General features: G+C 42.4%; 1 protein-coding gene across 6 annotated transcripts in view; it reads left to right on the top strand.

Moving 5' to 3' along the window:
• Nucleotides 1–16,551, top strand: part of PCYT1B (phosphate cytidylyltransferase 1B, choline) — a 123,564-nt gene that overhangs the window by 14,543 nt on the left and 92,470 nt on the right. Inside the window, exon 1 of one of the 6 annotated variants that reach the window (XM_051827648.2) lies at nt 12,007–12,349. The exons of 4 other annotated variants lie outside the window; for them this stretch is intronic. In XM_051827648.2, the coding sequence (XP_051683608.1) occupies nt 12,233–12,349 (117 nt within the window). In that variant the 5' untranslated portion in view covers nt 12,007–12,232. Of the gene's footprint in view, nt 1–12,006; nt 12,350–16,551 lie in introns of those variants that run through there. One more of the 6 variants, XM_002719992.5, reaches the window with a different exon arrangement.

Raw genomic sequence — 16,551 nt, 5'->3', positions numbered from 1 at the left:
GAACCCACTGTAGAACAAAAACTAAATACTTGCAAGAGATTACAGCTCTGTACTGAGAGGGGCAGGGCAGAAAGGCCCATATCTCCACAGAGGGGAGGAAGCCATTAGAAACTGTCTCATGCTAAGGAGATGAGTGGGCAATGGCTTTGGAGTGATGAGCCTCCCATCCTTTCACATGCCCGGAGAATCACAAGGTGTTCCCAGTGCTCCGATGAACTGCACTTCAAGCCTTTGGCTGCGTGATCTATGTGAACACATTCAAGGTCATCAGGGTGCCAGGGTAGGACCATTCCCCTACAGTGGAGGACTGTCTTGTGTGTTTTAGGATGTTTTGCAGCAGTCATGGCCTCCATTCAGCAGATGCCTTTAGTTCCACCTCCAAGTTATAACAAGCAAAAATGTCTCCAGATGTCGCTACATGTACCTTGGAGGAAAGGTACACTCAGCTGAGAACCTCCGATCTACAGCATCCCACATCCAAAAACAGACTTTGTAAGGAGGAGGACTTGAAAAAGTTTGAGGAACATGGAATTTAAAGGTCACTTTATTTTGGTGCAGAAAATTGAAATCTGTTCATGTTTTTTTCATAATATGCATTTTTCATGAACCTTCTGAAGACTGCTCATATTTGATCTACAAATATTTCAAATCTATTTTTAAAATAAAGTCTTGAAAACATAACACAATACCATCATTATATATAAACAAATTAACAATATTTCCTTTATAGCATTCAGTTTGTTCAAATTTCTAATTATCTCATAAATTTTTACAGTACTTTGAATTAGGACTCTATTAATGCAATATACAGGTTGATATGTCTTTTACATTCCACTTAATCTATATATTTCTCCCAATGTTTTGGTTAAAGAAATTAAGTTTGTTCCACAGAGTTTCCTATAGTCTAGGATTTGCTGATTACATCCCCATGGTGTTAGAATACTCCTTTTTCACTTGTGTATTTCCTGTGAATTGGTCTTGGATCCAGAGACGCGATCAAAGACAGATTCTATTTACTTAGTAGACTACTTCATAGATGCTGCACCTACTTCTGTCAATAGTACATAACATCTGGGTTGTCTGCCTTTCTGTTGTGCTAGTAGTAGTTAATGAACAGTGCCTAGACCTGGTTATTAAAGTTTATAAAGTAGGGATAATTCATTACTCATGCTAAGGCAAGACACTCTTCTTCACTATATGATTATCCAGAGGGATAGTGTGTATAGGAAAAGTACGATAAATGCTTGACACTTTCTCTTGCTTTCAGTTTTCAAAGTTATGCATTTATTCTTTTGGGTTCTCCAATGCAGATAAATGAGGCTTGCTTGTTTTTGGATAGCATTATGAACTCATGCCTTAAACATACTCGATGGGTTTCAATCCATTACAGTTCTTACCCTTATTGATGCTTAAACTTTCCATCTTTGACTGGCAGGGGTCCCCTCAAATTGGCTTAACTTCTTTTGACAATTTCTGTCATTTAAAATTTTTTTAAATTTATTTTCATTTTTTATTTGAAAGGTAGAGAGACAGAGACAGAGATCAGTCTTCCATGAGCGGGTTCATTCCCCAAATGTCTACAACAGTTAGGACTACGCCAGGCCAAAGCCAGGATCCCATAATTCTATCCAGTGTTCCTCATGGGTGGCAAGAACTCAACTACTCGAGCCATTAACCAATGCCTTCCAGGGTATGCATTAGTAGCAAACTGGATTGTAAGCAGAACAGCTGGAACTTGAATCAGGCACTCTGATAAGGGTTGTGGGTATCCCAAGAGGTGATTTAATCACTGCATCAATGTCTGCTCCTCTACCATTTTCAAAGTTTAATATAACTTACATATTCACGTATTGCTATCTTCACAGCTTCACCTGGTGAACCACTGTACTTACTATATTTTTGCAATTGCTCTACAACTGTGTTACTGGAAGTGTGGGCCTCAGGTAATGCCTATGAGCTTGTTCAAAACACGAATTGATGGGCCTTACTCTGACCTAATGAATTAGAAGCCCAGGAAACTGCAGTTTACTAAGATCTAAACATGGTTCTTCTGCACATCAAAGTTGCAGAAATTCTGCTGTAAGAACTGACTTCAGAGCTTTGGGTACCTGGCATCTTCTGTTTAAGGTCAAGATCACAGGGATTATCTCTAGTCCTTCAGGAACCTTTCACCATAGCAGGCCATCTCTCTATTCTTGTTGGATATCAGCAGGAGTGCAATCATCTTGGGGTGGGAGTGGGGGATATTTCTGAAATTTTTGCAACAACCATAAGTGAAAATTTGATAGGTGCATGATAATTCTGGTTAATACACCTTTGGATCCAAAAATTATGACTTTATAACATAGTAACTGATTTTCATGAGTGGCCTTATTAAGTTGTCATGATGAAAATTTCTCTTTTAATTGCTTTAAAAAAGATTTTTATTTATTTGAAAGTCAAAATTACACAGAAGGGGAGAGACAGAAAGAGATATTTCATCCGCTGGTTCACTTTCCAGACAGCTGCAAAGGCCAGGGCTGGGCCAAGTCAAGGCCAAGAGCCAGGAGCTTCATCTGGGTCTCCCATGTGGGTAGCAGATGCCCAAGTACTGGGTTCATCTGCTGCTGCTCTTTCCAGACAATCAGTAGGGAACTAGATTGGAAGTAGAGCAGCCAGGACAAGAACTGTGCACCCATATGGGTTGCCGGTGCCCCAAGCTACGGCTTTACCTGCTACACCACAATGCTGGCCGCAGTCATGATGAAAATTCAATAGATTTATTTAAAAAATGTTTTTGAGCAATGGCAGTATTTTGCTTATATGTGCTAGGGAATTCCATGGTTCACTGCCAATGGTTTTGCTTTTTTTGAGTTCCTATAGCTGAATGGTGAGGTTATTTAGACCATTTTGCAGAAATAAAGGTTTGTTTTTCCTTGAAACCGTGCTTATCCCTTGCTTGCTCGCTTGCTTACTCAAGAGAGTACCTTCATGTAGTGAAGCTGGGTTTCTGCGGAGAACCATTAGCTTCAGAGTTATCCTCTAGCACTGTTAGTGAGTCATTCGACACAGCCTCCCATTTGACACTTTAGTGGGTTATATATGGGGCCGGTGCTGTGGCGCAGCAGGTTAACGCGCTGGCCTGAAGCACCGGCATCCCATATGCCGCCAGTTCTAGTCCTGGCTGCTCCACTTCCAATCCAGCTCTCTGCTGTGGCCTGGGAAAGCAGTAGAAGATGGCCCAAGTCCTGGGGCCCCTGCACCCATGTGGGAGATCCGGAAGAAGCTCCTGGCTCCTGGCTCCTGGCTCCTGGCTCCTGGCTCCTGGCTTCGGTTCGGCGCAGCTCCGGCTGTTGCAGCCATCTGGGGAGCAAACCATCAGATGGAGGACCTCTCTCTCTCTCTTCCTCTCCTCTCTCTATGTAACTTTGACTTTTGAATAAATAAATAAATCTTTAAAAAAGTAGATTATGTGCTTAATATGATTGCTTTTGGACATACTGAAGGTTTTTACACAGCCAGCTTCTTGGAACACAAATTCTAATAGGGTTTTTCTCTCTTGATGCAAACAAAATGGAGACTCTTGAAAAAAGAGGGGCTGATAGTTTGGGGGTCAAAATCTATTTCTTAATAAGGCCCTTCATCATCACTGCTTCAACACAATGATTCTGGCTTGGAGTGCAACACAAGGACTTTGGAAAGTTTAGGGGGTGCAAACCAGGCATCAGTGTTTTTGAGAGCTTTCCAGGTGATTTGAATGTACAACAAAAGTTGAGAACCTTGTGTAGTGATGCAAACACTATGAGAGGATTTATGAAGATACGAGCTTAGACTTCTGAAATGTTAGGCTCTCTTTTTCCAGTGTAGGATAGCTGATAAACTTGAGGGCTTTCGGAAGGGTCATTTATCGCCAACACCACCCATAACTATTCAGAGATTTAAACTTCACTCACAAAGAAGAGAATCTTCTGGTGAGTTCACCTCTGCTTGTATTGCAGGGGAAGAACCTATTATTCATGGAGAAGAGAGTCTGAAAGAGCTCCCTCTGCTGGTTCACTCCCCAAATGCCTACAACAGCAGCGACTGGCCTGAAACTCAATCCAGGTCACCCATATGGGTGGCAGGGACCCAATCACTTCAACCATCACCTGCTGCCTCCCAGGGCCTCCATTAGCAGAAAGTTAGAGTCAGAAGCCGGATCCTGGCATTGAACCCCAGCACTGTGAGGTGGGATGCATGTGTCTTAACTGGTGTCTTAAGTGCTGCACCAAACGCCCACTTCAAGACATCATCTTGAATGTGTGCTTTGTAAATGACATGCCGCACTGTCAGCTACTGAACGAGTCAAATATGAGATTTATAGGGACTTAATAAAAGCTTTTATCTAGCTAGGTTATATTATTAAATGTCAAACAAACTAAATGAAAAGCTATCCAAAAACAGCAAAATGAACAGAGCTGGGGAAATGATGAGATATCAAGGCAGCATGCAATGAGCGGGGCCTCTGACGTGCAGTGGCTCTGAATTGGAAACTTCATTCTGCCATAGAGGATCTCTGTGACCTCAGGCAAATCATTCCACATCTCTAAGCTGCTGCTGTTATCTGAAAACGGAGCATAATGCCTGCACCTGACACAGAGTAGGCTTCCATACTATTACTACGTACTACAATCATAGACAATGTGTTGTTCAGAATATCTGGAGATGATACGCCATGTCCAGCCTATGATAAGGCAGGTGTTATAGGCAGAATAACAGCCTCTACATCCTGATTCCCAGAACCCGAGAATATGTTGTCTCACATGGCTAAAGGGCTTTACAGATATGATTAAGTTAAAGAGCTTGCGCCAGGGAGATTATCCTGGATTACCCAGGTGGGCCTAATGTCATCACAAGGGGCCTTCTAAGTGCAAAAGGGAAGCAGGAGACTTAGAAAAGAAGATGTGCTACTGAAGCAGAGGCTGGAGTGATGCATTTGCTGGCTTTGAAGATGGAAGAACACGGGGCATGAGCCAAGGAGTGAAGGCAGCCTCTAGAATCTGGGAAACAAATTCGCCCCTAAAGACTTCAGCAGAAACACAAGCATGCTGACACATTGATTTGAGTCAGTGACACACATTTCAGACTTAAGACCCTGGCCCAGAACTTGAAGATAACGAATTAATATTGTTTTAAGCCACTTCATTTGTAGTAAATGGTTACAGCAGCCATAGGAAAGTAAGCCAGATGATCAAACCAAATATCCGAGCATTCAAAGATTCTGAGTGCAGACTTTGTAAGACAAAGAGCTGCTTTGCAGAGCCTGTCATTCAAAATCTATTAGTAAAGTCCAAAGATCGTAATAACAGCTTACTGGTGAATTAGCATATTCATCTTGGGATCAGATGATCTTGATTACTCACCACCACTCAAGCTCATTTGTTTCACCTTGAGGACTCAGGTGACATCCTCAGGACCCTGCAATATTTGCTGCTGCTCTGACCAGTTGTACCTAGTTGGACAGCAAGAAGGAAGAAAACTGTTTATGGTATATCAATAGCCAAGGAGGGAAATTATTTAGTATACGAAAAAAGCATAAATGTGGTCAACTATTCTGAGGGCAATTTGACAATTAGTATCCAAAAAAAAGTGTATCAAAAGCCTTAAAAATGCAACTACTCTGACTCAGCAGTTTTACTTAGAAGAAAATTTATCCTAGGGGCCAGCGTTGCGGCGTAGCTGGTTAAGCTGTTGCCTGTGATGCCAGCATCCCACATGAGCACTGATTTGAGTCCTGGCGGCTTCACTTCCTTTTCAGCCCTCTGCTAATGCGCCTGGGAAGACAGTGGAAGATGTTCCAAGTACCTGGACCCCTGCACCCACTTTGGAGACCCAGATGGAGTTACAGATTTCTGGCCTTGGCCTGACAGCCTTGGCTATTGCAGCCATTTGAAGAGTGAACCAGCAGATGGAATATTTCTGTCTCTCTCTCTGTCTCTGTCTCTCTCTCTCTCTCTGTAATTCTACCTTTCAAATAAATAAGCAAATCTTTAAAAAGAGAAAAGAAAATTCATCCTGGGGGAAGACTGGATTAATATGCATATCATTCACCTGCTCAAAAATCCTTTCATAGCTCCCATAATTGCTTATAGAATAATACTTGGAGAGATTGAAAGGAGACAGAAGTATATCCACTTACATTGGATAATTAAGACTGGCAGGTGTTTGAAATGGTTACATCTTGGACTAGACTTGAATTTGGTTAGATTATTAACCTTGATGTTCCCTGAACTATCGTTGATATAGTTTCTCGTTTTCATTAAAAATCACTGGAACAGTGATTGTGACTAATAGTTTCAATGTTAAGTCAGTGCCTGGCCTTCTACATTTCTCATAAACTATTATCCAATTTTCTGGGTTCAATAATTTAAAATTTTATGTGTTTAGAATTGAGCCAATACGTGTTGGAAATTACCTGTATGTTACTTATCCAGTGATATTCAGATAATATATTTGGCATGGAAAAATGATTCCAAAATTTCAAATCATGCTCAAAGCTAAGTGAGGAATCTTTATTAATTTTTTTTGTCTGTTGTATTATCTGGTTCAGTTTCATGTCTGGACCCTAACCCGATGAAGGAAAAACCCAAATTTACACAGCATTCTTGAATATGATGGTGGCTGCCTTTGGAGTTTTGATTAAGCTGCACTACATGTGTGATTATTACTTGTAAACAGATGATTAGATATTAATTAGACAATAAGTGATTGTAAAGCACTTAAAAAATAAAAGTGTTTATAAATACCACCAAGTAATAGCAATAATAATTCTTTACTGACTGCACAGCTGCTAATGTCAATAAGAATGATTTATTCTAGCTAAGGGCAACATTAATTTATGCAAAAAACTCTGCCATCATATCTGTTTTGCTACAGCAAAATAAAATATTTTTACAACTGATTTTTATCATCAGCATTTAGATAAATAGATCTCATTTTGATCAAAAAAATCTCTTTTAAGACCTTCTCAAACACAGGTGCAACCATTACAGCACGATATCCTTGAATGCTAAGAATTCTGGAGCTCCTTACTGCTAACCCTCCAACTTACATCAAATATTTATTTAAATATAAGATGTAAGATGACATTTCATTAGCCATATCTTTATTTATGTCATGTTGAATCTATGCAATTGCTCCATAGCACCTTAAAGACCGTGCTTAGAATCAACACATTTTGGTCAAATGGATCAGTGAAGGTCAATTCTATTATGGTTATTACAGAATTGGGAGAAGAAAATCCATCTTAAGAATAAGACAAAGCACTTTCTTTCTATCACCTTGGATTTTTCTTTAATTTTCAAAATGTAAGTTTTGAAAGGCTGACTTTTGATGTGTTGCCATTAATTCCCCCCCCTAATGGCTACTATAGGTTATGACCATTTATCAGTCCTGATCTTGATCCACTGATGGGTCTGTGTTCATCTTTTATCATATGTAAATTCAAACACCTACAGTGAGTCCATCCAAGGTGCACACACATGATGTGAAATGAACTAACTAAATAAAAGTGCATAGTGTTTCATGTTACATGAATTCAACAGAAAATAGTTGGAGGGCTTTGTTGGATGACTAGACGTGCAGGAGTTACACAATAACCTTGTTAATAAGCAAATTTAACTATATCAAACAGTGAGACAGTGTAGTTTGATGGAAAAAGAGTTTCCCTTTGATTCAAATGACCTGGATTCAAGTGATACATCTATCACTTACTCTGTGACCTTGGTGAAGTCACTTACCCTCTCTGAATCTTCCTTATTCAGCTGAATAAACTTTGAGTGTTAAGATCAATCTCAGAGGGCTATCATAGTTTAATGCGTAAAAAACACATGAAGGATGAAACGCTTTCCACTGAAAAATATTTTTATTACTATAGCTGTCCTGGGGCAGGAGTAGAAACGATTTATACACGGGTTTTATTACTTAGTACAGTGGATTTTTTTTTTCCTGGACCACGTCAGGTTTTAGGCCCAAACCTTAAGATACATGTAGACAACTGAGGAAGTGACTCAAAACAGAGATGTAAAAGTGACAAAATTTCACAGGAGGTAATAATGGTCTCAGGAAATATTAAATTCTTCTGTCAACTTTACTTTGTGTTTTCCATCTTGTTTCTTTGTAATAAATTCCATGTTTGGTAAATCGAAGGAGGTGAGAAGGAACGTGAATAGGAAAGGAAATGTAGAAGAAATAGTGGAATCACGAGTGACAGCACTAGAGATGAATTTGGAATGAAGGTTTTACATGTGGCCTAGCTGATAAATACTAAGAGCAGTATAATATCTGTAGTGCCATACAAATTGTAGGTAAATAATTTACAATTTACAGTAGGGTTTTGCCAATATTTATATACAGTTTTTTAAATAAAATTTCCGTAAGCATGACTGAAGATTGGAAAATCGAAGGGAAAGATATGTTTAGAGAATAGAAAGCTGAAGAATGCGCACTTTATTAAAAAATAATAAAAAATATTGAGATTAAAAGAATTTGGGGGGCCCCCCGGCACTGTGGTGTAGTAGGTTAATCTTCCACCTGCGGTGCAGGGCTGCTCCTCTTCCAGTCGCACTCTCTGCTGTGGCCCGGGAAGGCAGTGGAGGATGGCCCAGGTGCTTGGGCCCTGCACCCCATGGGAGACCAGGAGAAGCACCTGGCTCCTGGCTTCGGATTCGTGCAGCTCAGGCTGGCCATTGAGGCCATTAAGGGAGAGAATGGGGTGGATAGAAGACCCCTCTTTCTCTGTCTCTCAAATACATGAATAAACCTTTTTTGTTTTGTTTTGTTTTAGTTAAAGCACCTGGGATTGGCATTAGAATACCTGGGCTGGAGCCCCAGAGCGGCTCCGGACTCCAACTTCCTGCTAATTTGCATTTGTATCTTGGGAGGTGGCAGTGATGGCTCACGTACTTGGATTCCGACCACTCACAAGGGAGACTTGGGCTGAGTTCCCAGCTCCCGGCTTTGGCTCAGCATTCTAGGCTGGCCATTATGAGCATGTGAAGAATCTGGGGGGTAAACCAGCAGAAAGAAGTGCTCCTGCTCTCTCTCATTCTACCTTTCAAATACATATATAATTTAATTAACAAAAAATAATCTGACTCTCACGTCACCCAGCAGGGCTGGGAAAGGGGAATCACAGATATAACGCAGAATTGACTCTTCCAGATTGATGGGCTCAGTAGAGCTAAACCTGCAGCTTGAGGTGTTTTGTACTTCCAGGTGGCCAGCGAGGCAGGAAGGAAATGCTCTATTTCAAAAGATCACTGGAATCCGTACATCATTAGCATTCTCCTGAGCACAGGTAAGGTACTGTCAAGTGATGTCATCATAACAGCAGGATCTGTAACTCAAATCGTGCAGATCTCTGCTACAGAATCCATTTTTTTTTGACAGGCAGAGTGGACAGTGAGAGAGAGAGACAGAGAGAAAGGTCTTCCTTTGCCGTTGGTTCACCCTCCAATGGCCACTTTGGCCAGCGCGCTGTGCCCATGCACCGCACTGATCCGATAGCAGGAGCCAGGTACTTATCCTGGTCTCCCATGGGGTGCAGGGCCCAAGTACTTGGGCCATCCTCCTCTGCACTCCCGGGCCACAGCAGAGAGCTGGCCTGGAAGAGGGGCAACCGGGACAGAATCCGGTGCCCCAACCGGAACTAGAACCCGGTGTGCCGGCGCCGCTAGGTGGAGGATTAGCCTATTGAGCCACAGCCGGCCCAGAATCCATTTTCTTCGTTTTTTAGGGCTAGCCTTTTTTGTATTTGAGGAATAATAAAAATAATGTCCCCTTATGTTGACATTTTAAACTACAAAGTGTGTTCATATTTTACTCCATTTGGTTTCCCACAATTCTATGAGGGAAGCAGACACAATATTTTTCACCCATCCTTTGGACTACTGGTTCTCAAAAGTAGTGCACAGACCTGCAGAATTAGTACTGGGGAGGAATTCATTAGAAAAGGAAATTCCAGTTTCATCCCAGGCCTACTGAATCAGGTCTGGGGTCCAGTGTAGGACCAAAATTTTCATTCCTTTAAAAAAAGTATTTTTGTTTTTATTGTATTTGAAAGGCAGAGAGAGAAAGAAGGAGAGAGGGAGAGAGAGAGAGGGAGATAGTGAGGGAGAGGGAGAGGAAGAGAGAGAGGGAGAGAGAGGTGTCTTCCACTTGGTGGTTCACTCCCTAAATGCCCACAAAAGTTGGGACTGGGCCTGGCTGAAGCCAAAAGCCAGAAACTCAACGTAGGTCACTCATGTGGGTCACGGGAATGTAAGTACCAGAGCCGTCGCTTGTTGCTTTCCAGGATGTGCATTAGCAGGAAGCTGGATTGGGACTTGAACCAGGCACTCTGATATGGGATGCAGGCATCCCAAGGAGCATCCTTTTTTTTTTTTTAAGATTTATTTATTTTACTTGAAAGTCACAATTACATAGAGAGAGGAGAGGCAGAGAGAGAGAGAGAGAGAGAGAGAGGTCTTCCATCCTCTGGTTCACTCCCCAGATGGCTGCAACAGCCAGAGCTGCGCAGATCTGAAGCCAGGAGCTTCTTCCGGGTCTCCCACGTGGGTGCAGGGGCCCAAGGACTTGGGCCATCTTCTACTGCTTTCCCAGGCCATAGAGAGAGCTGGATCATAAGTGGAGCAGCCCATATGGGATGCCAGCACTGCAGGCTGCGGCTTTACCCACTATGCCACAGCACTGGCTTCCCAAGGAGCATCTTAATCACATGCCAAATGCTTGCCCCAACAATTCCCATTTCTCACAAGTTCCCTGGTGATGCATCTGTTAGCGCTGCCAGCCCCAGATCACACTTGTATAAAAACCTTGGCTAAGTAAAATGAAAGCTTTGGAAGCCCGGGACTTGTCTTCAGAGCACTCCTACCTTGGTTCTTTCCCCACAGCATGTGCTGCATCCCTGCTCCTTGCCAGCACCCCTCCAGTCTTTCAAATCCCAGCCATTCTTTCTGAGCTTTGACACCCTGAGCAATTACTCTAAATTGTAATCTCCTCATCTGTAAAATGGGAATAATAATAGAATCTATCTCTTTGGGTTCTTGTGAAGAAAGAGCTAAGTACTGCACTGTTCTTGTGCTTATACATGCTAGTGATGACTACGATTTCTATTAATGTTAAAAGTATGACATTGCACTAGAACAAATTTTACAGTTTAGACATGAAGGCGCATCATCTTTAATATTCCATCTGGGATGTTTCTCTGATTGCCATGAGATTTGGTTGAAGGCTGTGTGCTTAGGAAAAGAGACCCGAATAGGAAAATGAGAGCAGAGGCACAGGCCAGTGCAGGCCAGACACTAGTGAAGGGCAGACAACAGCAAGACTTCCTTGGGGAAACTCCCAGCAGCTGCAGAGTCCAACAGTTGCTGAGGGAGGGAGCAATGGGCACGGGCAGCCAGAGGTGGGAGGCAAGCTGTCAAAAACAATCTACCTCTCTCAAAGTTTCTCCTAGGCAGCCCCAGGGGGCAGGCTCCAGGGCTACAAGGCCCCAGGGGACCTGCCCCAAGGGGTGAACCCTCAGGTGCTCACAGCAAACGCCCTGAAAAGCTCTCCGAGGTCAGCTAGTAACTGACACAGCGAGTTTGGGCTCAAAAGTGGCTTTGTCTTCAGGGTGACTCCTATTTGACAAATATTCTGACCACAGCACATCATAGGCTCATGCCAGGGACGTGGCCCCTTTTTTAGTGGAGGTTTGCTATGTTCTTTCTCAAGGCATCCTGGGCTCCTCAGGAAGCGGTTTTATCTTATCTGCGTAGTGCAGCCCGGGTCCCTTGCCGGGAACGGACCGAGACCTTCATAACAGAATTAAATAGAAGAAACAAAGCAGCAAGTTCGGGGCCCGTGGGTATGGCCGGCCGGCCAGCCAATAGGGCCCGGCCGCTCTCCGACGGAGTGGTACTATGATGACAGTAGCCAACCAGCGCGTTCCATGCAAATGAGGCTACTGTATTCCCGCACCCGCCGCTCCAGTGCCGTCTGGTTGTTATAGTGATAAACTGAGGCCTTGCCTCTTGGCTCCTCCGAGAAAGAAAGGGGCGGCGGCGAGGGTGGGTGGGTGGCTAACCTTTTACCTCCCCCAGGGAAGACAGAAAGAAGGGAAGAAGCAGGGGGATGGGTAGGGAAGAGAAAAATACGTGACAAAGAAAACATTCTCTGTCTGGGAGGAGACTCACAGAGAGTGTAGAGCCTGAGGGAGCATTCGCTGGCCATGCCAGTACTTAGCATTGATGCTGAGTCAGAAACAGGTATCCCAAAATCCCTTTCTAATGAGCCTCCCTCAGAAACCATGGAGGAAATAGAGCACACATGCCCACAGCCTCGACTGGTAAGTAAAGACAAAGGATGCAAATGTATGCGTGGCTATGGCACAAAAGAGTTCCTTACGCGCCCGCAGCCAGCGAGGAAAAGGATGCTTAGAGGATTTTCATGTAAATGAGAATGGAGCTACCGCCTAATCCGTCTCAGCTGTTTATACTTAGCTTCTCTACCGGGCGCTGCTCTCAGCTTACAAAGCATCATTGTTTTGGCTGGGTAGGAAACGGGCTGCTTGGGTTGTGCGGTGTTTTTGTGCTTTGGGAGGAGGGGATGACCTTTTTCCTTTCAGGTGTATTCTTCGTCTGAAGGTAAAGATCCTACAGTGTAATTTTAAAATGGTATTCTCTTGGCAAAGCCGGGAACGAGTCTCTTCTTAAGTTAGGAATTCTAGCTCAGGAATGATTCGGTCCTCAACTGATTTTTGAGCCTAATGTTAATTATGGAAAAATGAAAGCGACATGGAGGCAAAACTTCCCCATTCATTTGAAAATAAATATCAAAGAGTCCCTCAAGGATGTATTTAGAAATAATGTGTGTTTAAGATGAATCATAAAAATTTCTAGAGTATGCTGTGCTTTCTTTTTGGGTCGTGGAAACCTGAAAACCTGAAGCTACATCTGTTTGGAAAGGGGCTGCATGCCTTTAATAATGAAAGTGTTGAAACGGGGCACCCAGCACTTCCTTCCGTTTCAGTAACTGGTATACCAGATTGGATCAATCTCATCCTTTAGGTGCATGCGGAAGTTCGTCCTCAATCACCTTAACATGTGTCCCCAAGGAATGAAAAGCATCAAATGGGTAGTGGGCTTACTGTGCCCTGAAGTCTTGTGGAACTTGGGGAAACCTCTCTTTGAACCTCCAAATCCTAGAGACTCACTAGTTAGAGCTACCCTTTATCAATTTCCTCCAATTTAAAAAGTGCAGTATTTTGATTGGCTGTGGAGTTTGATCCTAGGAAGAGGTGTTTTTTATTTTTTTTAAGAATTTTGTCGGGTAGTATTTTCTGTTAACCTCCAAAATGAGAGCCCACAGATTCTAAGGAAAACTCACCCTGGAATTGTTACTTCTTAACAAAGGTTAATAAGGGTTCAAAGACAGGCTTAGAACAACTTCCTAAAAAGCACAAAAACAAAGGGAGTTATATTGGAGCCCTGTGGGCTTTTTTTTCCTGTTTTTTAAAATATATATTCTTCAAGCAGTTTAATATTAACTGGTCTCTAGTACTTTAGCTGCTTAGTGAATGACATGCACAATATAGTATCTATGTTCTTGTGGGATACAAACCATTCCTATAAGTTTGTTTCTAAGATTCCTTTGAGACACTAAACAACTCATGGCTTAATATCAAAAACAAAATTCATCACTAAAAGTGTGTTAGAAGGTCACTCAAGATTTTTTTTCATATGAATTCAGTGCTCAAATCTGCATCACCTATCTTGTGCAAAGGGCATGGAACAAAAAGGTAGTATCCAGCTCCAGTCTGGGTATTATTTTAGTCTCTTGTGTCTACTTCTTTTCCTTTCCTTCTCACCTTTGAACTATTCTGCTCCTTGGTTGCTTCTGCCTTAGAGAAGTAGGCAGAGGAAATCAAGGAAGTTCAAGTTTGCTTTCCACTTTGATTTGTGACACCTCATTCCAGGTGATAACTCACAAGAACCATGCAGAGCTGGTAATGTTACATCCTCATCTCCCACCCACCTTAGAAACGAGGAAACAGGTTCAGAGAGAGTAAGCAACCTCCCAAAGCCTCACACTGCTTCCCAGAGCTTCACACTGCTTTGAAGGGGAAGAACTCCATATGGTAGAAGTGGAAGGTCTTTGCCCTACAACATACTTTTAAGGTGAAAGACATTCCCTGCCTTTCCCATCGTTTTGGTAGTTCTGGTTTAAAGTGTGTGTATTACACAGGTGCACAAGCATGAAAGGAATGTACAGATGTTGAACTGTTGAAGCGACTGTTCTGATCTACCTTTAATAACAATTTTCCACAGTGTCCATCATTTTCATGGGCTACTGAAAACTGACTACTTAGAGACTTGCAACAAATTTATGAACCACTACTAAATTTTTGAAGCACCTTTTCTCTTATTAGTAAACCTTGATTACTGTAGGATTATATTCTGAATTTGGGTTTATACTTCATAGCCCAACTTTCCTGATGGTTTTATTTTAATTATTAAGGCATATGTTAACCTCTTAATTAAAGTTTGTTGATGAACAGAGTGACTGGCAAGTGAAACTAGAAAACTAGCATTCCTTCTTGTGATTTTTAAAAAAGATTTATTTGAAAGAGTTACGGAGAGAGGGACACACACACACAGATACACACACAGATCTTCCACCCCTTGGTTCATCCACAAATGGCCGCAATGTCTGGGGCTGGGCCATGCCGAAGCCAAGAGCCTGAAACTCCATCCAAGTCTCCCACGTGGGCAGCAGGAGCCTAAACACTTAGGACATCTCCTGCTGCTTTCCCAGGCACATTAGCAGGGAGCTGGATGTAAAGTGCAGCAGCCGTGACTTAAACCAGAGCTCATGTGAGATCCTGGCATTGCAGACAGTAGCTTAACCCACTGTGCCACATCACCAGCCTCCTTTTTGTGATTTTTCATCACTTCTGTCGATCTTGCACCTTTGCTGATACACATGGACCACCCAGTGGCTACTGAGTTGCTTAACTAACTTTGGAAAACACACGACAGATTTGCCAGGGGCCTGCTTAGGGATGAACCCCTACACTTAGATCTCTTTCTGACAGAAGGCACCTTCTCCTGGCTGCTGAAACAAAGGGGGAAGCTGGCACACCTGATCACATGGGACTTTAAAGCAATCTTTGTTTTAGATCCCTCTAAGTAGTTAATTGATAACATCAAGAATATGATCGAATCATGTTTCAAGGGGAAAGTTTTATAAAAGAAATGTGTGTAGTCTTCCCACTTGCGTTGCTCTTCAGTGGAGAAAAATATAAGAGAGGACAGGAGCAAACAGAATAAAGTAACACTAATCAATAAATTGAAAAGAAACAATAGAAAATTCTGTTGGGTTTATGATAAAGCCAGTATATTAGGAGTAAATCTTGTTACCCTTGCCACTTTACCATGGTGTTCTAGGTTGCGATGTTCTTGAGAATTCATTTCCATTGTTATATTTATACTTAATCCCTGACTTGTTTCCCCATTCTTTACTACTTCCCTGCTTAAACATGACGTAAGGTGACTCACAAGCTTGACTGTCAAGAATATAATCTAAGTGGCCTTGGATGATGTGATGTAACAGACCTTCTTGTTACCCTAACTCCTGAGGGATCAGGACCCTTTGTGGGAAAGGACTGTGTCCTCATCTCCCCCCACCCCAGATTATGCCTAGATAAATGCTCTAGGTCCATCAAGTGTTCCATTACCCTTCCTCCCTTTTTTAAACAAGTCCCCAGCCACCATGAAAGCTGTCTTGAGGATTTGGTGAATGACTTTGGTCAAGTTCTTCCAGGGGTGCATTCTGCTGTCAGAGAGAAATTCTAACTCTAGCCTGCAAAGACATTTCCATGAAGATAGAGGTAGCATGGATGGACTGCCAAAGGCTTAGAAATAAGAAAGGGGTGGTTCAATGAGCCACAGTCGCAGGAGTTCATTTCAGGATTTACTTCAAAGTGGAGCAGTGCCAAGAGACTGCTGTCTTTCCAACGGTGCATTGTATCAGTTGGGAGGTAGGACACTTGGTAGTGCACAAAAAGATAACCAGGTGTCCAGAGAACTCAATGACTTCCCTTACTAGTACCACCGTCTATTTAACCCCTTAGAACAGCATTTTAAAAGTGAGATGCTCTTAATGTGCTGTATTGGTGAAAACAGACAAACATGAGCTTCCCTGGGCATTTTCTGTGGTCAACTGGAATTCTGCCCAAGGTTATTATTAGACATCTTCTTGGTCTCTGTCCAAATGCAACATCTATTTCTTGCATAGTGATAATAGGCAGGTGTATGGGAATCAATGAATTTGTTTCCTCTATTCTTTTAAGTTCGTTCTCTCACTACCCCACAACCCCTGCCACCACCACCTCCACTTTGCTTAATGCAAAACTCCTAATGGAAGAAATACACCTAAATTAAATATAAGCTAGGTTTTTCTTGGTTTTGTTTTGGTGTTTGAGTATATAGAAATCAAAAAGGTGTATCTGTCCTCATTCAGGTAATGAGGAGGATTTAAACAATTCAG

Source organism: Oryctolagus cuniculus, chromosome X (genome assembly GCF_964237555.1).
Source record: "Oryctolagus cuniculus chromosome X, mOryCun1.1, whole genome shotgun sequence".
NCBI lineage: Eukaryota > Metazoa > Chordata > Mammalia > Lagomorpha > Leporidae > Oryctolagus > Oryctolagus cuniculus.
This window is presented reverse-complemented; position numbering and strand designations above follow the sequence as displayed.